Source organism: Rhineura floridana, chromosome 5 (genome assembly GCF_030035675.1).
Source record: "Rhineura floridana isolate rRhiFlo1 chromosome 5, rRhiFlo1.hap2, whole genome shotgun sequence".
Taxonomy (NCBI): Eukaryota; Metazoa; Chordata; class Lepidosauria; order Squamata; family Rhineuridae; genus Rhineura; species Rhineura floridana.
This window is the reverse complement of record NC_084484.1, coordinates 144,805,858-144,830,913: the sequence shown is the minus strand read 5'-3', so window position 1 is coordinate 144,830,913 and position 25,056 is coordinate 144,805,858. Positions and strand designations below refer to the sequence as shown.

Here is a 25,056-nt window from a genome sequence, read left to right as displayed (position 1 = left end):
CTCTCACTAGAAGCTAAAATGATGCAACTAAGGTTATCATACTTTGGACACATAATGAGAAGACATGATTCACTAGAAAAGACACTAATGCTGGGAAAAACAGCAGGGAGTAGAAAAAGAGGAAGGCCAAACAAGAGATGGATAAAGGAAGCCACAGACCTGAACTTACAAGATCTGAACAGGATAGTTTACAACAGATGCTATTGGAGGTCGCTGATTCATAAGGTTGCCATAAGTCATAACCGACTTGAAGGCACATAACAGAGAGAGAGAGGTAATTAGCTACTTGTGGTCATCCTTCTGCTTAGATGGCTGGGACTAGATGATCTTCATATTCTTCCTTCCCAGAGAATTACAATTATGGCTGGGTACACTCATGGCAAAATTATCCTGCGATATGCCAAGCTTTACAAGCTGTGTGGAAAAAAAGACAGGTGCCTGGGAGGCAGAAGACATTATTTTGTACAGATGGACAGGTGGCATTGCAGCAAAACACTAACAATTTGACATAATGATTCATTTGCCATGGAGAGAGAAACTCCCCCCCCCCCATAAACTAGGAAACAGGAGGTGCCTTTTTTTCTCTTGATAGGTGATGTTATTAGCAGGAAGAAAAAGCAATGAGCATATGAAAAGAAAGAAAGTATGCTGGTTGTTTCTGCCCATGTGCTAAACCCAGTTTTCCCAAAGGCCTCTGTTTGAGTAATCCAGTCTGTTATTTTAGAGACAACCTTGAGCTCTTAACTTTTAGCTCTCTGTTGTAGAAGAGGCAAGCTGATAGTGCATTCTATCAACCGACCATCTGAATGGACAAAACAATTCACCATTTTGTGAGATGGAGTTCTTCTGTTCCTGTAATATCTTCTCATAAATCTGCCATGTGTGTGGACAGATGCAAGGAGAGATGGATGGCCTTAAGAATATAGGGAGATATATATCTTTATTGGATAGACTGTAATTATGAAGTTAATGAAGCTGTAAGAGCAAATCCAATCAGGAGGTGAATGCTGCACAGCTTCAGCTGCTTCTTTAACCCAGCTGATGAGGAGAACCTGCCTTAGTATGCTATAGCAGTGATCTTCAACTTTTCCTGACACAGAATTTGCCTTTTACCCCAACCTGCAATATGGGAGCTGCCTTTAAAAAAATCACAGGTGCCATGTCAATGTTTTCTCAGTCCATCTGTTACAACATTCTGGAGGGGGGCTGTCTTTCAAGCATAAGGATACCAAAAGAAACTAGTGTGTTGGTTCTTATGCCTACAAGCCCAATTCCAATCAGATTATCTAGACCCCTTTCAATCAGGCTTCAGGCCTGGTCATGGGACAGAGACTGCCCTGGTCACCCTGCTTGATGACCTATGACAGGCATCAGATGGGGGAGTGCATCCCTGCTGGTGCTGCTGGACCTCTTGGCGGCCTTTGATACCATCGATCATGGTATCCTCCTGAGCTGTCTTGCTGGGGTGGGTTTAGGAGGCACTGTTTTACAGTGGCTCCATTCCTTCCTGATGGACAGGACCCAGAAAATGGTGCTGGGAAACTACTGCTCGACCTCCTGGCTGTTGGCCTATGGGATACCTCAGGGTTCCATTCTGTCTCCCATGCTCTTTAACATTTATATGAAACCACTGGGAGAGGTCATCCGGAGATTTGGAGTGCAATGTCATCAATATGCTGATGACACTCAACTCTCTCTCCCTTCCATCTGATGGCAGGGTGGGAGTGCTTGTCCTAAACCGGTGCCTGGAGGCTGTGAAAGGCTGGATCTGGGCTAACAAACTGAAACTTAATCCAAACAAGACAGACGTGTTGCTGGCCAAGGGGAAAACTGCCCCAGGGATAGGGTTGCAACCTGTTCTGGATGGGGTTGCACTCCCCTTGAAAGAGCAAGTCTGCAGTTTGGGAGTTCTTCTGGATCCTGCCCTGCTGCTTGAATATCAGGTGGCTGTGGTAGCCAGGAATATTTTTGGCCATCTCAAAATGGTCTACCAGCTGCGTCCATTCCTGGAAGCAGCTGAATTGGCCACAGTGACACATGCATTGGTGACATCAAGGCTTGATTACTGTAACGCACTCTACGTGGGGCTGCCTTTGAAAATGATTCAGAAATTACAGTTGGTCCAAAATGCAGCAGCCAGAATGTTAAGTGGAGCACAGCGCAGGGAGCATATCACCCCTGTGCTTTATCGACTCCACTGGCTCCCAATTTGTTTCCAAGCCCAATACAAAGTGCTGGTTTTGACCTTTAAAACCCTAAACGGCCTTGGACCAGTGCACTTAAGGGACCACTTACGTCCATATGTTCCTACCTTGGATTTAAGATCATTTGCCTCTGGTCTCCTCTGTGTGCCTGGAATGAAAGAAGGTAGATTGACAGGCATGCAGGAGAAAGCCTTTTCAATTGTGGCTCCCAGACTTTGGAATTCCCTGCCCCAAGAAGCCCGCTTTGCTCCCTCCTGATGGTCTTCCGGAAACTTGTAAAAACTATTTTGTTCTGGAGAGCCTTTGGTTGGGACTGACAGGTCAGCCTGACACTGTTTAAAGTTTTTTTATCTTTTATTTTTTATCTTTTAAGTTCTTTTGTTCTCATGTATGTATGTTTATATGTGTATGTGTATCCATAATGCATTTTATGTATTTAAATTGTATTTTCTGCATTTTAATTTACTGTAATGTTTGTGTTTTTATTGTGTATTTTACTATATATGTGTGTTATTTTATTGTAGCCACCCTGAGTGCCCTATTGTAGGGTAGAAGGGTGGGATAGAAATATTTTAAATAAATAAATTCCAGTACTTATATATTTGGTTCCAGCAGTGGTGAATATGGGGATTGTAATACTTTACATCCCTACTACTCCTGTATCCAATCCATGCTCAATTATCCTCCCTCCTTAAAACCCAGCAAAAGGAGGAATCCAAAGCAAGGCTGATTGTTCAAAAGAAGAATTTTATTGATAATAGGAAATAGAAACAAACACACTCTCCACACTCTTCAGCAAGCAAAGTAAACTTAATACTCACAAAACCTGAAAGACAACAAGGATCCTTGGGCCACCTCTCCTTCCCCGTCGGGACAACACATGCCTTTGGGTTTCAGAGTAGGCTAACAGCCCTGAACTGCCCTGAGTTCCCACTTAAATACTCTTCCTCTCCCATTTCCAGTAAACCTCTGCCCTGCTAATTAACTATTAATTTTATGATTGGCTCTTACTCTCCTTAGAACATAGCCCTCTTCCGAGAAGTATCTGCCCCTGTCTACGTACATTGTTTATCCCAAACTGCAACAACATTCCCATTTTTGTGGTGAATTCTGTGGTTTTTACCTTCTCTCATTTCTCTTTTTCAGGGGAGAAAGGGCTTTTTCTGACCATACTGTCAATCATTGCTGCCCCAAGGTGACCTTCTTTATTAAAGTCTTATCTCATGCTATATCTATTCTCTTATTATGATTACCTATAATCTATACCTATATAAACCTTATATCAATGATTTTATCTAAGCTATACCTTATATTATCTTGGGTTTGGGTATTTTATAGCCCCTATCATTCATTTCAGTTTGCTAGGGACAACAACAGGATGTTCTTTGCAATCTTCCAATGGTACAGAGACAGTTAATATTTCTCTTCTGCTGGTCTATATTAAATGTTCCATGGTCCCCACAATCTCTTTTAATTACCTGAGGTCTCTTCCTTATGCTTTATTTACAAGCACTACAATCTCTGGTCTCCCCTCTAAAATATTTAAACTAAAATCTTATATCACCCAAATCCTTTATCATATAAATGGAATAGATCACACTTAACTATCTAGATCAGAGCTTGGAAAAGTTACTTTTTTGAACTACAACTCCCATCAGTCCCAGCCAGCATGGCCACTGGATTGGGCTGATGGGAGTTGTAGTTCAAAAAAGTAACTTTTCCATGCTCTGATCTAGATCATACTTAAACTTCTAATATAAGCTCTTCACCCTTCTGGAGACCCCTCTTGAATGTAATATATGAAAACCTAGAAACTTTTATTATTCAAATTGTACACCATTGACGCCAATAGCTGGCAGTAAAGCTCACATTCACCTTGATCTTAAGTGTTGGAAGTGGGCCAAGAGCAACTCCTGTTTTGTTCTTTTGTTTGTGCTCCAGAAGGGAGATAGAGCTAGGGTCCTCCAGATGGATAGGCTTGTTTACCTTTACCTGTGATGCTCTGACTGACTTCCTTCTGTCGCTAAACTGTTACGTCTTTAGGGAAGCTTACCTGCCCCTCCTCCTTCCACCCTTTCCACTTCTTTCTTTCCTTCTCCAGTCTTCTCTCCAAGCCATGAGGCTAACTCCTGCACCTGGGCGTTACACCTCCAACTTAGCTAGTTAGTTAGAACTAGGTTTGCTTTTCTATCTACAATGTATTTCTAGAAATAAAGTAGCTTTTCTTGTTTTACTAAGTCTCCAGTCTCAGTGATCCTGATGCAGGGTAAAAGCCTGCTTTCTTGGGTAAACGCGCACACACGCTGGCACACTCGCATTTCAACATTTGCTGTTACTCTGCTTGCTGTGGTGCTGCTTTAAACGAAATTAAGCAACACAAACACACACAGCCAACATTAAGAACCCATTTACCACACACCTGAGACAATCAGTGTTAGTTTCCTCTTCTTGTGGTGAGCACAGGATGCCATGTGGTTTTGTGACCATTTTTCCTGACAATGGCACTGTCTTACAAACCTTACTAAGGGGGTTAGTTTTACTAACTCCACTCATGTCAAACCAGAGTTCCCCAAAGACCCTTGTTATGGGCCTCTGAAGTTTCCAATCTTCTAGACACATCTGTCTTTCTCCTACAAACTTCTTCTCTTTTAAGGCTGCCAGCTTTTCATCTAGCTAATCAACTTGATTGATGGATGGATTGATTTGAAAAGATATCTCTCATCTTTCTTCCACTATGGGAAGCCAAAGCAGCTAACAGCATATAGATTTTATTAATTTATTTCAATTATTTATACCCTACTTTTTATGATATAAAGCAGCTTACAAGCAACATCAGTACAGAAAAATATAGTAATGAAATCACAATAAAAATGTAAAAGCATAAGTCACCAGGATCCTTTACACAGGGCAGTTGGCTATAGTGGCTGGTGAGGCAGCACAGGTGGGGCTTAGTTGCTTTCCTGGCTTCTGAACATGGTGGGGTGCTGCCGCTGGCTGAAAAGGAGAGAGGGAGGAACAGGGAGCTTAGTGTGGTACACGATGGCAAGAGCATCAGATTGGCTCTGCTGCATCAGTCCCACCTGCCCCCTCTGTCAGTGGCAGTGACCTGCCATATTCAGAACCCAGGACAGCCATAGATTCTCCACTGACTTCTACTGCCAGTTGGTAGTAGATGGCCCTGTGGAGGAGCAGACACCTAAAAGGCACCTAACATTATTTTTGGCTGCCTCCCTCATTCTCTCTCATGGGATCCTTCTCACAGAGTAGTGGGTGATAGATGGCCCTGTGAGCGTGAGGCAGTTCAGCAAGGACTTCAACCTGGGGAACCTCAGTCTTGGGGGCCCGAAGGTGGTGATCCAGGACTCACTCTCTGGCCCTCAGAACATGCCCCAGGCCTCCACCACCCTCACTGGCTCTGAAGTGCACCTCAAGTGTTTTTGCTTTGTTGGAATGGGTGGCATTCAATGCAGTCGTTCCATAAGGATTTATGCTTGCACAGTGGAACTCCCACCCTCCTCGTGTGCATGCCTCGTGCCTTCCCCAGATGTACTCTGTGAAATGCTTACTTGCTGATTTCAGCACAAACAAAAGCACTGGAATATGCCAGATGTTTTTTTCTTTTCTGGAATGTAGGCAATCCTATTTTATTTCTTTCACTTTAAAAAAACACTAAAATTGCTGGTGGCACTGCTGGAGCAACCCACTTAAGGTTGATGTGGGTCATTGTGACCTGCTAGTTCAAGCAGTTTAAGACCAATGTACTATGGCTTGCAAGACAGAAAAAGAAAAAAAATGAAGAATAAAAGCATTTTTTCTCTTGATTGGAAGCTCAGGATCCTTGACGCTGAACTCTTCTGTGGAGCCATCCAAGAGGGCAACTTTGTGGGTTTCATTAGAGAGTAAGAATGAAAAAGTGGGAAGAGTTTAGAATAAAGCTGAACTAAGTTGTAGAATCAGGTCTCAAATGGAAAATAAAGGCTGCAATCCAATACATGCTTACCTGGGAGTAAGTCCTGTTGAACAAAATGGAGCTTACTTCTGAATAGACATGAACTGCAGCCTAAGTCAGTTAAAGTTACAATGCCACCCTGTGCACATCTACTCAGAAGATTCCCTTCAATGAGAGATTGCCAGGTAAGTGTGTTTATGATTGCTGCCTTACAGGATGATCCTAACATCTAGAAGGATGTTAAACTGTTGCAGAAAAACAACAAAGTCTGGTAAGACCTTAAAGACTAACACATTTATTAAGGCATAAGCATTTGTGGACCACAGTCCACTTCATCAAATTCATGAAGCGTTAACCTGCGGCCTTATGTCCTTATCAACAAATTCATGGAAAAGGCTGTCAATAGCTACTCGTCATGATAGATATATAATACCTCCAGTATCAGAGGCAGTATGACCCTGAATACCAGTTGCTGTGAATCATGGATGGGGAAATGCTGTTGTGCTCAAGTCCTGCTTGTGGATTTCCCATGGGCATCTGGCTGGCCACTGTGAGAACAGGATGCTAGTCTAGATGGTCCTTTGGTCTGATCCAGCAGGGCTCTCCTTATGTTTTTATGACAACTTAATCGGAAATATATACAGTGAGAAGCATGAATCCATTATTAAATGGATTCAAATGTATTGTGCAATCTGTTATTTGGAATGTCCTGATATGGGGACTATCTCCATCAATAAACTCATCCCCCATCTGAAAAATACTAAAGGCCCCATTGTAAACTGCAAGTAGGACAACTTCAGTCAAAGAGCTGATGTCACTTCACAGCCCAAAGAAAGCCATTTTAATGCCTACTTTGGACATTGCACTTCTATTCAAGCCAATGGCAGTAGTGTAGTGGCAAATTCAGAAGTGCAAGGTCCCTTTATGATAGTTGCAGCCACACACACCCCTTTTTTGCTGTGAGGTTGAGAATGAGATCCTTGTTAATGCCTTCTCCCGCAACATCAGTCATCCCAATAAGCATGAAAGGGGAGAGTGTTAGCTACTGAGAAGAGTCTTCTCACTGGCCAACCCACCTCCTTTCACTCTGATTGGCTCCAATCAGCAGGAAAAGACAAGAAAGCATATTAAAAGACTCTTTTCAGTATCCAATCCACCCACCTTTCATGATAATTGGCTTATAGGATGCTGGAGACATAGGGATTCTGCTCTCAAAAAAGTAAGGGGTCTAAGTAAGACCCCCTGAGACTCTAGATGACTACACCCTTGATGGGACTAGGCTTCTCCTAGTAGTCTTTGCATACAGAGTCACTTTTAAAATGTAGCTTTCACAGGGCTTTCCCCCTTTGTCTGATTTAGTGTCCTTTTCTCCACTGTGACTTGGCTGGTTTTCAGATGAATTGAACTGTCAAACCTGAATTCTGTTCTGTCCTATCCTGTCCAGCACACTGGCTGAAGTTTTGGAATCTCTAACAGCAATAAGAGATGATACAAAGGGAAGACTTCAGCAATGAGCTGTAACTATCCTCCTATAATTTGTTCATATGTGCCTACATTTGCTGTTTTATTTTCAGTAAGAATGATGTGTAGACATATTTGCAGGATTATTCAGCCCAAAGAAGTTAAGCTTATGTTTGATTTTCAACATCACATCAAACTGTGATTGTGGATGTTTGTGATGACGAATGCTTGTGCAAATGCACATTTGTTCAAGCTTTCCTCTTCATTGCCTAGGTGTCATCACCAGTTAAAAAAAGTACAAGATAATGCAATTTCATCACAAATAGTGGATTTTCAGTAGTCAACACTCTACACCCATAACCAAAGCAAATGTGTGTGATCATTTATGTGTATATATACAAATGGAATTTTGCAAATACAATTTTGGCTGTATTTGATATGGAACACTATAGTATACCAATATATGTACACTAAAAACCAGGGCTGCTGGGTGGGGGAGTGGAATTGTGACGGCACGCCCTGGCTCTGACTTATTCACCCTTAGTTAACTATCAAAAGGGACTCTAGGCACATACTAACTGTCAGGGTGCAAACTCTGTATATATGACTGGGAACTTGCAAAAAGAAGGGTTCTCAATCACATGGAAAAGCCTATGCATGTGTTATGACAGTCTACTGAACATGCATAGCTGGGAAACAGAACCTATGACCATGAGCCCTTTCCCCCTGCCCTTCCCATACATTTACACTGATTGTGTGAAAAGCAATATTATTGGCTGCTTCTAGCTTGCCCTGCTTGACTTCTGGTATCTGAGTGTTCAATGAATAATGACAAGAAAAGAAGACTCTTTATAATTGCAGCACATTAAGTTAGTGAAAGTTTTCTTGGCAAGGCATTATGTGTCCATGTTCTTCCAGAATTGACTGCTAAAGGGACTGTTTAAAATTTAAACATTCTTGTTGGGTGCCTCTTGTGGAATACAGATTGGCCCACATTAGAACTTGGAACTACCATCACATATTTCTCCCCATCCAGACACCAATTATAGGCATTTACATTTCTTCCCCACAGCATTCCCTTCATGTGGATCTCTGTAGCAGCTTTTTTGCAATCAAAATTTCTAGCCTTAGTCCCACCCATTCTCTGCTAGTAAGAGAAAATCTGTGTAGAACTGATGGGAAAAGCCCTCTTGAAATACTCCACCTTATTTGCAAGATGTGGAATTGTGCGTCTCTGTGTTGGACCAACTGAAATCAATGGACTTAAATCAGATGCAGCTAATTGATCTACTCTAAGTATGGCATAGTGGAATGCAACCCTACATTTTTAGTTCCTACTTGTGGAGGAAGGAAACTTTTGGCTAAGAGGACTTGAAGGAATTGGGGTGAAGCAAATTGCTTCCTTCAATTATATTTATTCAGTTGGATTCACAATTCTGCTGGAATTCACCTATTTGCATGCAGTGAAACTGGAGAGAGGTCACTTTAATTAAATATTTTCTAGGATGGGGCAAACATCTTCAACACATAATGGAAGGCTTGAAAAAGAACATTAGACACTGTTTTCTAAGAAATTCCAGCTCAGCTCTAGAACATGGTAAAAATAATAATAATAAATTGGAGATGCTACATTTTGATAGGATGCAGGTTGCTTATGCCATGGCAAACTAATGAGAAATAAAAGGGAAGTTTTACTCATCACATCTCCATATCAAGAGAAGCTGCAGCTGTTCAGTGTATAGGTTTATGAGAAGAAAATATGCAAAACCTAGATAAAAGATCAAAAGAACCAAGATGAAATCTGTTCATATTATATAGGGGAATGGAATTATGGGCTTCAGTCCTTGCCACTGCTTAGTAAATCCTATTGATATCTTGGAGACGGGTGGACCAATCCAACTCAGGGAAAGCCAGAGGAAGGGGTGCCAGTGGAAGAGAGCCATCAGAAAGCTCTGCGGCATCCATTTTCCGTTTGGGAACCACTGGGCTGGTGGAACATCAACTCAGCCAGGAGTTGCATGCATTAATACAAAAGAAAAACCTGACTCTCACGAATACCCCCACTGAGTAAGCACTCTCCATAGACTTCCATTATGATTACTTTCTTAGATCAACATTTTTCTCAGTGTAACTTTGGTCTGGATTGGGACCCACAGGAGTACTCCAAACAGGGGTTGGATGTTGTGTAAGTCCTCCCCCTTGGCCCTTCCTCCATTAAGACCCTGGAATGCCCCTTTTTCGAGCCTTGGTACCCATTCTGCAGGCTGGGCTTCCCCAGGGGACTCCTGGTTGAGCTGGCAGCCCACATCCAATTCCCCTCAGCCCAGCGTAAATATGAGTTGGATTGTGCCCTTATTCCTGAAAAGGTATACAGAGGATTGCTTCCAAGCTTTTGCAATAACTATATTTGGCTAGTTAACAATCTAGTCCAACTGAACGCAGTAAAAGTTTTTTATTCCCTTTTGCTGTGACATTGCCCAGTATTTTAAAACATAGCCAATGACATCTTCTGTTTCTCTACCGAAGCCTTTAACAACACAGTGCCCTCCAACTGTTGTGGACTATAACGTCCATCATCCCCATCCAGCATAGCAGGCTAGTTGATGGGTATTGCAGTTCAGAATATCTGAAGGGCATCAGGTTGTGGCAGATTGCGCTACCCCATTCTTTTACCTCAGTTCTTTCAATGGAATTCAGTTTTGTTGTTTCTCTGATCACTGAAATAATTATATACTCACCAACACAATGGCAGAGTTCAGAGAAAAAGGATCTTATTCTGTGTTTGGTTAAAATTAATTCTTGCTTTCATGGACACTGAATTCATTCTAAATTTGATTACTTTTTTTAAAAAAAAACCATGAATTTGTTAATATTTGAGTCTATTCTATTTTATCTTCATTATTTTCTATCTTGTACTAGATTACTAACAGGAGAGTTAAATAATGGAGGAACAAACTCTTCCCTCCTCATATACTAATTCCTTTGCATAGAGCATAAGGCTTTGAGATGTTCACTCCTAGTTCCTACAGTTAATATTATAAGACTGGAAACCATTTCTTCTATGGCCTGTAAACAAAATAGTTCCCAACTTCCAGGTGTTTGTCATTTTCTTCCTCTGATTAAATCTATTAAAGATAGGTGTAGGTAGAATGAATTTGCACCATAATTCCAATGAAAATAATCTCTCTGAAAATCCCTTCTCCTCTTTGAGGGTGAATATTCAGCAGATATTTTATTTTATTGAAACAAATCCATTTAGGATTATCCCAGAAACAGTAGAGGTTCTGGTTCAACCCCAAATGGGCTGAGGGAGGCAGAATCACAGACTCATGAAACTCAGTGTCCAAACCCTTCATTCAATACTCTACTTCATTGTTAACATACATACAGTACCTACCCACTGCCCAAAAAGAAGGCAGTATTTTTTTTTCATCTGCCATCATTCTGTGTTCTCATCTGGAGCTTTGAACTAGGAACCATGTCTAAGGTCAACACAGTTGCAGTAAATTTGTGCAGCTGTTGTTTGTTGGTCTCTGACAAACTGTACTAGAATATTGGGACTGACATAATATTGTATTCCTGTGTCTTTAACACAGTTGAACTGTGGATTGTATTAAAATATGGGTAACAAAAGCTTGAGGAAAGGAAGGGCTAACATTTCAGTAGTATTATTTGATAGTTGGGTCTAGCGTTATAAAAGGAGGTTGGAGAGATAAGTGACACTTGTTTTTAACTGCTGTTGGTTAGCATGTTTTCTTTTTAGATGCCATTTTGTATTTTTATCTTTGTACTGTGTTGATTTTATGTAAGCCACTTTGTGTACTTTTGCAGAAAAAAAGGTAAAGGTAAAGGTGTCCCTGCACTTATAGTGCGAGTCGTTTCCAACTCTTAGGGTGACGTCTTGCGACATTTACTAGGCAGACTGTATATATGGGGTGGGATTGCCAGTTCCTTCCCTGGCCTTTCTTTATCCCCCAGCATATGCCGGGTACTCATTTTACCAACCAGGGATGGATGGAAGGCTGAGTGGACCTCAAGCCCTTTTACCGGAGATTTGACTTCCTCCTTCCGTTGGCATCGAACTCCGGCTGTGAGCAGAGCTTCTGCTGCGTTACCGCCGCTTACCACTCTGCGCCACGGAGGAGTGTGGTATAAATTCATTATTAAATAACAACATAATGCTGTCCGCAGCAACAATATATACCTGCTATTTCCGCTGTAGGTGTAAAGCTGGTTCTCATAAAGATCCAAGAGCCCCAGATGACATCTGGATCTTACCACAGCTGGCATCTGTGAGTCCACACTTTACACAGTAACAGAAGTGAGAATTGAATCACTGGTTTTCTGTTCCCCACCTTCTTGTCGTGATTGAGTGTTGATTCACAAAACCATTCTGGGTTCATATTTCACTTAGACAGTTATCAGGAATGTATTTTGCCAGTGGTGCAATAATGTATTGTTTAAACATAGCTCCAAATGATGTTTGCAATGATGAGTGCTTCCAGATGGGTGTGCGATTGGCATTTCTCATGCATGCAAGTTTTCTGTAGTATTTGGGCAATGCTGTTCACATCAAAATGCCAACCCATATTTCTCCCCTCCATTTCCAGATTTATCAAGAAAATACAGTAAGTTAAAAAAAACAGTTGCCAATGACCTGTTTGTGGTATCTCAATGATCTGTTTGCAATATTAAGAAACCATTATGTGTTCCCTAGCTGAACCCATTTTTTGAAATTAATTTTAATAGCATATTTAACCAAGAAGAAAAAATGGCTGGGCCCATTTTTAAAAACTTTTTCTAGGCTTCAGTGAGTTAACAATTTGAAGAGATGTCCCAAAACATGGCTTGATTTCACCATATGAAAAAGGGTTTAAAAAATGCACCTGAAACACCCCTGTGTCTGAAAGGAAAGGGCTGTAAATGGAAGATGGAGTTGGTAATACAGAAAAAAATATAGAGTACAAAAATCAATGGTGAGAAGAAAAGCACAAAAACATAGACAATTCACATACGAATAGGCATTTCTGTCTTCTCAATCTCCATTCCTAGCTGGGTGGAGGGAATCTCTTGAACTTGCTTTCCCTCTTTCCTCAAACAAAAACATATGTCTGGACAGGTATCTTGTTTTTCTCCTTGAAAATCAATTCATCCTATAAATTTAAAAACAACATATAAACACTGTCTCAAACTGCAGAACTATTGTGAGCATTTTCAGCATCTGAAACTAAGATGGGTCATCATTTCGGCAGGACCTCTCCAATATTTTATGTACAAATTCATCTATTAGACTGTCATAGGTAAGGCTTTTTGACAGTTCACTATCTACTGATACCATTTAAAAAGTCCTGAGAGTCATTTTCTTGGCTCATCAGACACCTCAGAGAGCTCTGTGGAAACCACAATAATGGGTCCACCCAGGGAAATGCACAGTACTACAGCCTTGTGCTGTCTTTTTCATTCAGAAATACACATTTTACAGTGGCAAATGAATATATAGCCTGTTTCATTTCAGCAAGGCATTGCAGCTTCTTCATCCATTACTAATAGTCAATATCAAAATAGTCTTTTGGGGTCCATTGGTGTTTGTTAAGAAGAGCCTGCCTTAGCAATTTTGAAAAGGCCTGAGAAACAACATTTTCCCAGTATGTGAGAACTTTTCATTATTGCAGCATCATTATATACAAGCCTGTCCAGAGGGTTTGTGGAGAAGAATTAGTGAGAACAATCTTAGTCACACAACATTCTAAATTGCTTGTATATAATATGTATGCAGTCAAGGACAATCAGTAACTATATCCCTATAGTCTCATTCTGATAGGAGCCAGTTGATGGAAGGACATTACGCATGTCTTCCAAGATATTTAAAGGTTTTGAAAAGCTTCTGTGGGAATAGTCTAGGTTCTAGTTTGACATACAAATCTGTAACCTTGTGGCTTGGGCGCTAGCCTTACACATATGAGACAGTATAATCTCCAGTATATCACTGCACAATCTCCAAGATCAATAATATCACTCTACTTTACCTGTGAGACCTTCCTATTCAGGCTGGCTTTTAAAGGTCAAGATTAAGCCACCACTATAGAATGATTTTGCAATATAATAGTCAAAGTCTTAGTGTTTTATTCTGTTTTGTATATTTGTAAAGCCTCTGAACAGAAGGATCCTAAGGATCAAAACTTTTCTTTTTTTAAAAAAAGCAAAAAAAACAAGCGTTCCTTTTTAAAAATCTGAAAACGTACTGTGTATTGCCTAATTAATATCAATGAGAAACTGAGTTCATTTCCCATTGGTTAGAGAGTGGGGTTCTCCTTTAGTGACAATATTACCGGTGACTCAGTTTATACACTTCAGATCAGATCTATTTACCTTAGCCCATCCTTTTTCAAGCTGCTGAATTGCAAGTTAGAGGTCACATTCTTTGTTGCATTTCATAATTGGTGCCATTCACCAAATGCAAAATTTTTTAAAAAGTTTGCAGGAATATTTAGCTTTAAACAGGGATGTGGAAGATGAGCAAGGCAGAGAGAAGGGGGCAATTTTTCTTAAACAAGACTCTCCAATAAAGTATAAGTGAGGGCAATACAATTGCCTCAACTCTATGAGCCATGATCTTGGTCAAGCATATAATAAAAAATAAAAGATAAAGGAAGGGTGGCAACAAGCCTTAAAAAGGAAAGAGAAGAATCTTAAATTAGATGGGAACAGTAAAGACTAATAAGAAAGGAAAAGGCTTGCCCTGGGATAATGCAGTGAGTGAAATCCTAGCAGCAGAGATTTGAAAAGAGACTAGAAAAGATTCTGCAACAGTGTAGGAGAGAACTGCAAGAAAGAGTCCAAGACTTGGTCAATATGGATAGTGAAAGATGGTGTAGATCTTTCTGGGGAAACAGACATCTGGAACTACAGAGGAAATTTCTTCTGTTGTTATGATGGCTCTCACTTGAGTTGGGATTATGGTATTATTTTAAGAATCCAGTCAAGGTTACAGCACATTGTAGCTGAAAAATTGTTAATCCCTTGTCTTTACATCAGGTGTGGTCAACCTGTGTCCTTCCAGATATTGTTGGACTCCAATTCCCATCAGTCCCGGCCAGCATGCACAATGGTCAGGGATGGTGGGAGTTGTACTCTAGTAACATCTGGAGGGCCACAGGTTACCCAGCCCTGCTTTAAGTGGTCTCAACAGTTTGGTTGCTTTCATTTTTGTTTGGTGCTCCTTTTTGTAGTCTTCCTGCCTGCTCAAATTATTCCTATATTTTGTCAGATTTGAAGGTGGGAGGGTAGCTAAAGGCTTCCAATTCTGGGGATTATTTTGTGACCAAAACAGCAAGGTAATTTTAGTCTTCTGTCTTCCCTTGAGGAGAGGAATTTTCTTGCCATTTGTATTTTCATCTGGCATTCAATAGTTACTGGAACCTGTGGAAAGCTTTTATTGCCTTATTTCATCTTACAAAGCCCTCTCTTATTCTCCATATAAAACATACTGATGCCATTCTCCATGAAGTGCACCCTAAATATATTTAACTAGGCATTAAATTTAGATTTAACAGGATAGTAACTGCCTCCTAAGTAAATACTCTGAGATAAGGAAATATTTAGCCAGATTTAGCAGTTGTGTGGCAGATGCTACTCGTATTGCATAATTGTTAATCTCCAACAAATATGTTTTCTTTACTCCACTGGTATTTAATTAACATATAATAACTCTTATTAACTGCAAATGAACTGCTCACATTATGCCATAGGAAGAGGTATGCAGTACTGTTGGGTATAGTTGGCTCTTTCAGATTGCATTCAACTTCTCACAGTGGGAAGCTTCATCCCAGTTATGGGTTTCTTCACAACAGTGTCCTTGTCAAGGTCATCCTAAACAAGAGAGGAGAAAGCTTCATTATGAAATAGCATGTCAAGGCACAGTGATCATCATAGTGTGAGCTCATCTAGTTCAAAAGAATGCATATTAAGAGGGTGTTTTCCTTTTTGCATTTAAAATTTAATTTAATTTATAAATTGAGAAGGACTGAATTTTCAGTTTGGGCACTGGATTTGTATGCACCAAATCAGTATGGTACAACTGATGCCACCAAAGATAGTTAATGGAAAATCTGGAGCAAGTGTGTGCATGCATATTGAATACCAATTTCTACCAGTACAAATAAAAAAGAGCTGTAAAAAGATGCTGATGAGAAATTCTCATTAAAATATTCCACTTTAGAATTTTCATTTCAAACTACAACTTAAAAAATAAGGATTCCCACACACACACAAATACAGTAGGGCCCCACTCATACGGCAGTTTTACGTTCCAGAACCCCGTCTAAAAGCAAAACCCGCTGAAAAGCAGAACTCATTCAACAGAATGGCGTCCAACACCCGAAAAACACTGTAAAGGGGAACAAGCGCCGTACAAGTGGGGCCTTATTCTAATTGAAAGCCACCGTATTAGCGGAACACCGAAAAGCGGGCTGCTGAAAAGCAGGGCCCTACTGTATCAACCAGTCCAATGACACACAATGGATGGGGAGATGGCACTATTTAGCTAAAAAGATTGAAAATAATTGCAACATTTCCCTATTAACAATTCTACCTTTCTGTGCTGCTTGACAAAAGTTCTTATGTAGCTTTAAAGCTTGCATATTGTAAACCCAAAGATCACTACTAGTTTCCTAAATAATAAAATATATTAGTCATAATCCAGCAAGTGACATCACCATGCAGAAACTCGCTCATGCCTGCAAACCCAATGCAGATATGCATTCATATTCATATGCTGGTGCTAATGTGGGTCCCAACTGGCTGGACTGATCAATATGTGAAAATGCATTACCATCCAGGGCTATTGGCTGTTGAATGAGACTGAAGCTAGATCAGGGCTACTGATCAGGGCTATTTTATACATGTTATTTATTTCATTATTATATCTTAAACTTGCATCCTGCCCTTCCTCCCAAAGGAGCCCAGGGTGGCAAACATCAAAATGTTAAGACAATTTAAAATTTCCAGTGAATTTATCTGAACTCGCCAATATTCACATGCTGCTGCTGCTGCTATTATTATTATTATTATTATTATTATTATTATTATTATTATTATTATTATTACCACCTTTCCTCCAAGGAGCTGAAAGTGGTGTACATGGTTTTACCCTCTCCACTTTATCCTCATAACAACCCTGTGAGGTAGGTTACACTGAGAGGCAGTGACTGGCCCAAGGTGAGTTTCATTGCTGAGTGGGAATTTGAACCCTGGTCTCCCAGGTCCCAGTTCAATTCTCTAACCACTATACCACACTTACTTACTCTTCAACAATATTTTATACAAACACTGATAAATGACAACTGTTATAAATCTGTAAATTTTAACATGGTTCTACTCCATTGAAGAAGTAAACTCAGGACTTGGTAAATGTCTTCATCATCTGCAAGCAGGAGTTAAATGAAAACGGTTCAGAAGGAATGCCTAATTTGGACCTTTGCAAACTTTAATTCAAAAATCACCTCTCTTCTTATTAATCCTTTACCCCTTCACATGTTTTTTATCCTGGCTATAGCCAGATTCCAGACTCTGGCATCATTAAGATTGTCGTTAATCATAGTTGTCTAATATATGCGAGGACAGGGAAAGGGGGAGGATGCCAATTCTGATTGAGCCATCACTCCAGGCTAACTGTCCTCCACCTCCTTACTTAATAAAGCTCCCACCCTTGTGCAATGATGCCCATGGTGCGTGAGCTGCTCTGTGAATGCTCTTCGGGTCAAGTTGCTGTAGCTGTGGCAAAGATCTGGGGCTCAGCTGCCAGTGCTGGCATTTGGGGAAGACAGACTGAGCATTCACACTGCAGGCAACTCAATGCCATCATTGTCTCCACTCCAATTAGACCTTCACAGGCCAGGGGCACAGAAAAGAGAGCATGTAAGAGAAAGGGCTGGTCTGAGGGTGCAGTGGGGAATGTTTTATCTGGGGAAAGAAAATGCAAGAGGAGAAAAAGAGGAACATCTGAAACTGAAATGCTAATTGTCCAGAAGAATGTTCTCCTTCAATAGGGTTGATGATTTAAGGCCGCTCTGTCAAACTTTCAGTCATTAAAAAAATATCCTCCACTCTGCTGTCCCTCTTTCCCCAGTTCTTAGATCATTTTGTTGTTGTTTATCATTACTGTAAGATATTACAGTAAAGAAAGATATTCAAATATATAGACAGCATTGTGATTACATATCAGGAAGATTTTCTGGCATCTGATAATGGCAGTGTACATAGATCAGCCCAGTTTTGGGGGGGATCCCCTAGCCCCCTCCCCTGGCTACAAGGCTGTATCAGCCTCTAGCTGAACACACAGTAAAGTCAGGGCTTTGGGGAATAGAGGGAGTAGGGAGAGGGAAGAAGCCCAGTTTTGGATGCAACTAGATGTAATAGTTCATTAAAATTGTGACAGGGTGATTTCAGGGTGTTTAGTTCTTACTGAGGGCTGCTTTTAGAGAGTTTTGTCCCTTGGGAGAATGGTTTGCAATATGAACCAGGAGATCATGGGCCTTTGCTGTTGCCAGTGTTGCAATCCTCATCTGAAGTGGTACAGTCCAGAATTATTATTTTGTATTTATACAAGTATTTATATATGATTTATATAGTACATTTTTCTACTTTAAGAACCACATATATGGGAGCCCAGACACCAGGAGGGTCAGATCTAAATGTGATCACTCCTCCACAGGCTGCCCACCTATCAATCACCTGATGTCATATGACTTCAGGTGATTTAAACTTTTCATTATTATTAAATTTATATCCCGCCCTTCCTCCCAGTAGGAGCCCAAACGTCAAGCTGCAGCCCCAAACACAGCTTCTTCATTTGCAGTCTAAGCTTGCACTGCAAAGAAAGATACTTTGTTTGCATCCCAGCTTAATTTGGCTCTGCAGCTTCACCTGTTCCACAAATTGTATCATCTGATATCAGGTGATGGACAGGTAGGCATGGTTTGAGCCAAACAGCTTTGCAGGCCAAAGGGGAAGGCCTGGTGGGTCTCAATTAGGCCTACAGGTCTGCAAGTTCCTTATACTTCCATATACACTCAATGGGTGGTATTCAACTAAACAACAGTGCTTAGCGCAAGGATTAGCACTAGCGCAATGGGACTTTCCCCCTCTTCCCTCTGCACCATTCCCAAATCTGATCTGGAGAGCTGGTTGGAAAACCCGAACAGATTTAGGAGGCATGTGGGCAGAGAAAGGGGGGAAGTCCGGTTGCACTAGCACCGATCCTTGCACTTGTGCTATTATTGAGTTGAATACAGCCCAATTTTGTGTTTTTTTTTAATAAACTGCTTTTATTAGTTTTTTCAACAACAAAAATAGAAATTTATATCAAAGAATATAAATGCTGGTCATTGACCGAATAAACTATTATTATCAAAGAATATAAAGCCAGAACAAACAAGCAGAGGTGTATAAGATCATTAAATGTATCAATCTTTGTAACATTTTCAAGTTTGCTGGTTCAGTGAATCATTCCATAACAAGCCATGAGTTGTCAGAGGTCTTGGAGCCAAGTTTGAAGATATAAAGCCAAACCATGTCTATATTAGGTGCATGTTAGCTCCAAAACACAGGTGGAAGCCAGAAGCATGTCTATCCCCATCCCCATGCATGCTTTAGCTAGACGAAGGACTTACAGTGCCAATCATGGTGGCTACATTTTTTCAACCTGCAAGAGCTCCTTTCTCCCATGGAATGCCACTTGGTCTTCTTGACAAATCTACCAGAAGCAGAAGCTGCCAGGCTTGCAGAACCTGCCTGCTGCAGTACAAAGCGCAGTTTAATTGTGCAAAGCTGTGGGCCAGCTCCTGTATTCAGCAAGTGCCTCCCATTCACTTCCAGAGTAAGGAGGCGGATTGAGATGACAGAATTATAGACTGTACCACTTCAGCCCTCTCTTTTAATACCAACATTCCGCTCCCTAATGTAAAAAGCTCCCACGTGACATCTGAGAGAAAGGATGAGAGGAACCTTCTCCTTGAAGCTCTTGTTTACTTCAGAAAGGGAGTTATTTCATGCAGGGAAGCATTCAAAATATGACACGTGTACACACAAACAGACCCCTCACCTATTCTGTGCAGTGTACAGAATGATAATTGTAGTGAACAGAGGAACAGTCCTAAAGTGGGGACGGGAAAAATATGACCCCCGTGGTTGCGATATTTGACTCTTTACTTGTAAACTTTTCTTTTTGTTTCCCGCTAGCGCCAAAATAGTCCAAGTCCAGACCCCTCTTTCCCTTCCTTGCTCCTCTCTCCTTCCCGAGTCTCCTCATCCTGCCCCAACCTCTTCAATCTACCCCCTTTCCTCCCGCTATCGTCTTCCTTCCAGTCTCTGCTTCTCCCTTCCCCTTCTTTCCCCTCCCGAGCCCCCTCGTTGCCTCTCCTCCCGTTTCCCTTCCCTTTCGGAGCTGCCTGCCGCCAGCAGCCCCCCCCCTTTCCTGGGCGCGGGGCGGCGGTGGTGATGGTGGAGTCGGCCAGGCAGGCCTCCGATGAAGCTGTTGTCGTGACAACCTAAAGGAGCATCAGGGCTTTGATCAGGGCGGGCTGGCGGGACGGCAGGAGCTGAAGGGGGCAGCTGTGTGCGAAGCTTCGAGGGGAGGGGAGGGGAGGGGAGGGGAGGCGGGAGTGCCCGCATGGAAGCGAGTTGCCCGAGAGTCAGGCTTGAAAGAGGAGACCCCTTTCCCTTTTCCCTCCTTCAGCGCTGAGGCGCTTCGCCCTCCCTCTCTCCCTCTCTGGCTCCCCCGCCTCCTCCTCTCCGCCTGGGAAAGTGGGTTAGGAAGGGAACCGAGCGCTCAGAGACTGCTCAGCCGCTCGCCCGAGCAGGAGCATCCGCACGCCGGGGAGGAGAAAGAGAAGGCAGGCAAAAGTCCCAGCCTTTCGCCGTAGGGGGGCTCGTTTGCCCTTTTGGAGCTCTTTGGGACTGCTTGATTTGTTTGTTTTCGTCTCTCTCTCTCTCTCTCCCGCCCTCTCCTCCTCCGGTCTGGTTCCCCCCGCCCCTTCATTATTTTTGTGAATCAATCCTCTCTCTCTCCCCCCCCCACCCTGTTTGCTTCATTTTGATCTCAGCTGGGGTTGCTTGTGGGGAGACTTAAGGAAAGGAAAAGACTTTCTTTTAAGACAGGCATCGAGAGAGAGAGAGAAGCAGCGGCAGCAAAGGAGAGAATCAATTGGGGAAGCCAGAGCAAAAGAAGGCGAGAGATCTGCCTAGCTAAAGAGGCAGAGTTGTGTGTTTTTCGATTGCTTCTCGGATATCTCCTCTCGCCTGCTGCCCCCTCCTCTTCCCCTATCCGGGGGTAAACCCAGTCTCCTCCCAGTACCGAGCGAGCGAGCGAGCCAACTCCATCCTTTGCAACTCCAGCCATGGTAGGAAGGGCTCAGCCCGATCGGAGACAATTCCCGCTGGTCCTACTGAGATTGCTCTGCCTTCTCCCTACAGGGCTGCCGGTCCGCAGCGTGGATTACAACCGAGGCACCGACAACATCACGGTGAGGCAGGGAGACACAGCCATCCTCAGGTAGGGGGCGGTCGGCCAACTTTTGTTCTTCGTTTACCTTCCTGTCTCTCGCTCGATAGTCTTGAACTCTGTGTGCGTGTGTGTGAGAGAAAGGGAGACAGAGTGAGAAGCGGGGAAAAGACTAGTATGTACCTGGCCGTGTGAATGTGGCTGTGACTTGAAGATGTTGATGCGAACTTGATTCTGATTCATCATACACACGCACACACAGGGCGGTTAGGCTTTTCCCCTACCCCCAGGTGGATTAGCAGTTTTCAGGGATTTAAACCAAGCATGCACAAAAAAACCCCCAGGTTATACCAGTTGACTAAAAAACGATCTGCCTTTCAGTTTCTCTATTAAATATATGACTGATGCACATGAAAAAGAAATATACTGTTGCCACGATACTACATTTATCATGAGGCAAATAAGATTAAATGCTTGACTATTTTGCTACAGCATCTAATAGTTATTGTTTTCCCCTAGCTATTTATATTCTCCCATGCTTGTTAAGAATGAATATACTGGGAAATGTGTAACTTGCCCTTCAGTGAGAATGGGTATGCTGTATTCATACTGCTATTTAAATTAAGAGAGCTGGGTCAGAGACACTATAATCACACACACAAACACCCACACTTTGTGTAGTTAAAGGACCAGTCACCTGGGAAAAGACCTCTCTTCCACTCTTTATGCACTTTTGAAATTCAAGCACTGTTTAAATGAACATCTTGCCACTTCGTTTAGGCTCATGTACAAAATGTTTGGGAGGGGGGACAAATTTGCTTCTTTTGATGATAAAATTCACTTGACTCAAGAATAGTTTGAATTGAATGTTTTAATTTTGATGGTGTATAGTTCCTTGCTGGGTTGACTGTTTTGAATTACATTTGTTCTTGCCTGCTTGCTCTCTTGGTTTCCCTGCTTAGCCCTGAAGGAGAGGTGTGTTGAGTGTATACATGTGTGATTTGCATGGCTGGTGGTGGGATGCTGCACCTGACAGATTATTGGTCTGTGCTATCTTCTTAAAAATGGGATTGTATTAATCCCAGCCTGCTTCAGGTATTATATGGAAACTCACCCCCATTCATTTAAATAAAGGAATTATAGCATTGTAATCTGCTCCATTTAAACTAGCGTAACTGCCCTACTAATGAAACTATTGGATGTGATTTAGAATAAGCGTGCAGCCTATGCAAAGAGCTGATAGTGCACAACCCTGAAACACCCAGGGAGTAGTTCCTTGGCAAAGCAAATGAAAGCAGCAAAGTTTTCACTCTATTCCTCTAGATTATTGCTAGCTAGTAAACACTACCCTGAACTCCTGGTACCGGTGCCCCAGTACTCTTTTCCCTGCCTCTCTGATTAATAGTTGGAGGCATATTCCTGAATTAACTGGGGTACACTCTATTCCTTATGGATCATTTTATCTCTAAAGATGCAGGTTTCAGGAAGATATAACTTAATATTGGTCTTTATTCCTCATATTTTGAGCACATGATGATATTAGTGCAGGGAGAAGAGATTTTGGAATGCAAAGCTAAGAGGAGTGTATGTATTTTTCTCCTGTTTCCTCTCATGAGCTGAGAGTGTTGTGATCCTGAGATATCCTTTCAGCAGAATCCATTCCCCAGCTCTCCAGACTTGTTAACTTGCATGTAAGGTTTATCCACATGGAGTAATAGGATTTACTGAGTAATTCATCTGCCTTGCGTTGGTGATAGAAAGCTTTAGCTGAACCACAAACACCTAACAGTGGTGCCCTCTCAGAACTGGGTGTCCTCTCTCAGTCTTCCTGCCCTGTCATTAACCCTTTTCATGCCTCTGTTAACTCTTTTCAGGAGGGCTTCCCTATGCTTCCTCTCCTTCCATTTTTAAATGCATGGTACAGTAATTCCACTGGCTTTGCTTTCCCCTTTCCTGCGTAGCACAAGAGGGAGTGTGCTCAGCTCCGCTGTGTACATATGGCAGCAGTGAAGTCATTAAGCTCACTTACCCAGCTAGGGGTCATTGGATTTCTATTTCCCACTTAACCTTGCAGCCCTGGAGTTTATCTAGAGATACTTGGTGCTCAAACTGCATTTACTGTGAAGACATGTGTAGCCTGCATGGAGGCGACATCAAATGTATGTGTGCAGATTTCATTCTTTTGTGTAAGGGAAATGGAATATGTTTATATGGTTATGTTTTAGTAAGTTTATTGTGGCATCCAGGAGACAGACACAGTGCAGAAAAAGATTATATTTTCATTGCACCAAGGTCTGTTGTTGGGCAAAAGGGTGCAAACTTTTAAGCCTGACAATTTAAATAAGATAAACGAAGCAAAGATCCTGCTGTAGAAATCAGAGTTTCAGCATAATGAACACAAAGGGGCCTGCATGCTTTGTAAATTTGCTACAGGCAAAGCTCCAATTCAGGGTTTATCTATCTTTGTCGGGATTTGTGCATGCTGCACATAAATGTGCTCACCTGAGGCAATTACATGAAGGATGTGCTCTAGGAATCCTACAGTCCAGAAGTGCTAGGAACTTTAGGCTGCACAAATCTCATGCTTAGATGCCTAGCTAACAGAGAAAACTCTAGGGTTGGTGTAGCTGATTACCCTCTAGCCCTATCCAGGGTTTACTGGGGATGAAATGAGTATGTGGAAGGGAAGGGTTGGGTTCATGCCGTCTGGCCCTGTCTCAGCCTCCTTGCATTTATGGCTCTTGTTTGCTGTCTGTATGTTCCCCATATGTATGATTCATGCCCTGGATATATAGAAAGTATTGTTTATGTATACAGAAGCCTATGTATGTTTTGGTTTGCAAATTGGACTGTTGAACAGTAGTGGTGCAGATGGAGGCAGAGCCATCTTCCTGACACCAGCATTTCTTTCACTTTCCTGAATGGGGCTGGGGCATGGTGTGGCAGTGGTAGGGTTGGGGCTGCCATTGCCAATCTGGTGCACCCACACAGCTCTGACCTTGCCACCCCCTACCTTTGTCCTCTAGAGATAAGCAACACCAATGACATTCATTGGGAGGACGGCTCTGCTACACTGCCTTATGATATGCACTGCTACTGCTGGTGGAGGTTGAGAGTAGGGTTCATTTCTACCCAAATGAATGTTTGAACAGAGCTGATTCAGCATGGAGTTGCCCTAGTGGAAAAGGTACTTGTCTTTTCTAGAGGTACGTTCTGGACTGCTGGATGTGCACTTATTGGAAATGCGGACAGCTTCCATGTGGAAATTGCCTTAGCGAACAGCCTGCCTTTAAGCCAGGCTCATGGAAAACAGGTCAATCATGGAGCCTTTCTCTCCATACTGGTGGGTGGGTGGGTGGGTGGGTGAGTGTGGGGTGGAAAAACTGTCATGTCCTTGTAGCTTTTTATTTCATTTGTGAAAGGTAATGAGGTTCATTGAATTTGTTAGAGGCTATTCAAGAGATGCTACGTCTTGGGTATGAGAATCAACCAGACTTTAAATACAAATGTGAGATGCTAAAGATTTTGAGTATATTGTTGCACCCGGGTCAGTCTTCCTACGAGCCAGATATGAGGTGTAAGATTCTTAGGAGTTCAGCATACATCCCAGGAGAAACCCACTCCACCAGAAGCACCTATGTTAGGAGACCCTCAGAGGCAGTCCTGCCACCTCCTCCCTCCCAGATTCCAAGAGCTCAATGTCTGAGCTGAAGTCTCCCAAGTGCTGCCAGAACCAGTGCCCAGGACCAGTTCGTTAGAACACAGCTCATGTCAGCACAGCACATGTCTTGTTTCTATTATTTGGGCTGATTGCAGGTGTTGCCACCACTCACCATATGCTCAGAGGCACGTTACCAAATTCTTCCAAGCTACACAGGAAGTGGATTGGACTGTGAAGGACCAACCCAAATTGTGTTTGCATTTTGACAACTTTGTAGGGCAAT

General features: G+C 42.2%; 1 protein-coding gene across 2 annotated transcripts in view; it reads left to right on the top strand.

Moving 5' to 3' along the window:
- Window positions 1-20,532: 20,532 nt before the first annotated feature.
- Window positions 20,533-25,056, top strand: part of LSAMP (limbic system associated membrane protein) — a 731,629-nt gene continuing 727,105 nt past the window's right edge. For both annotated transcript variants that reach the window (XM_061628381.1, XM_061628382.1), the window contains exon 1: window positions 20,533-21,163. In XM_061628381.1, coding sequence (XP_061484365.1) covers window positions 21,009-21,163 — 155 coding nt within the window. In that variant the 5' untranslated portion in view covers window positions 20,533-21,008. The remainder of the gene's footprint in view (window positions 21,164-25,056) is intronic.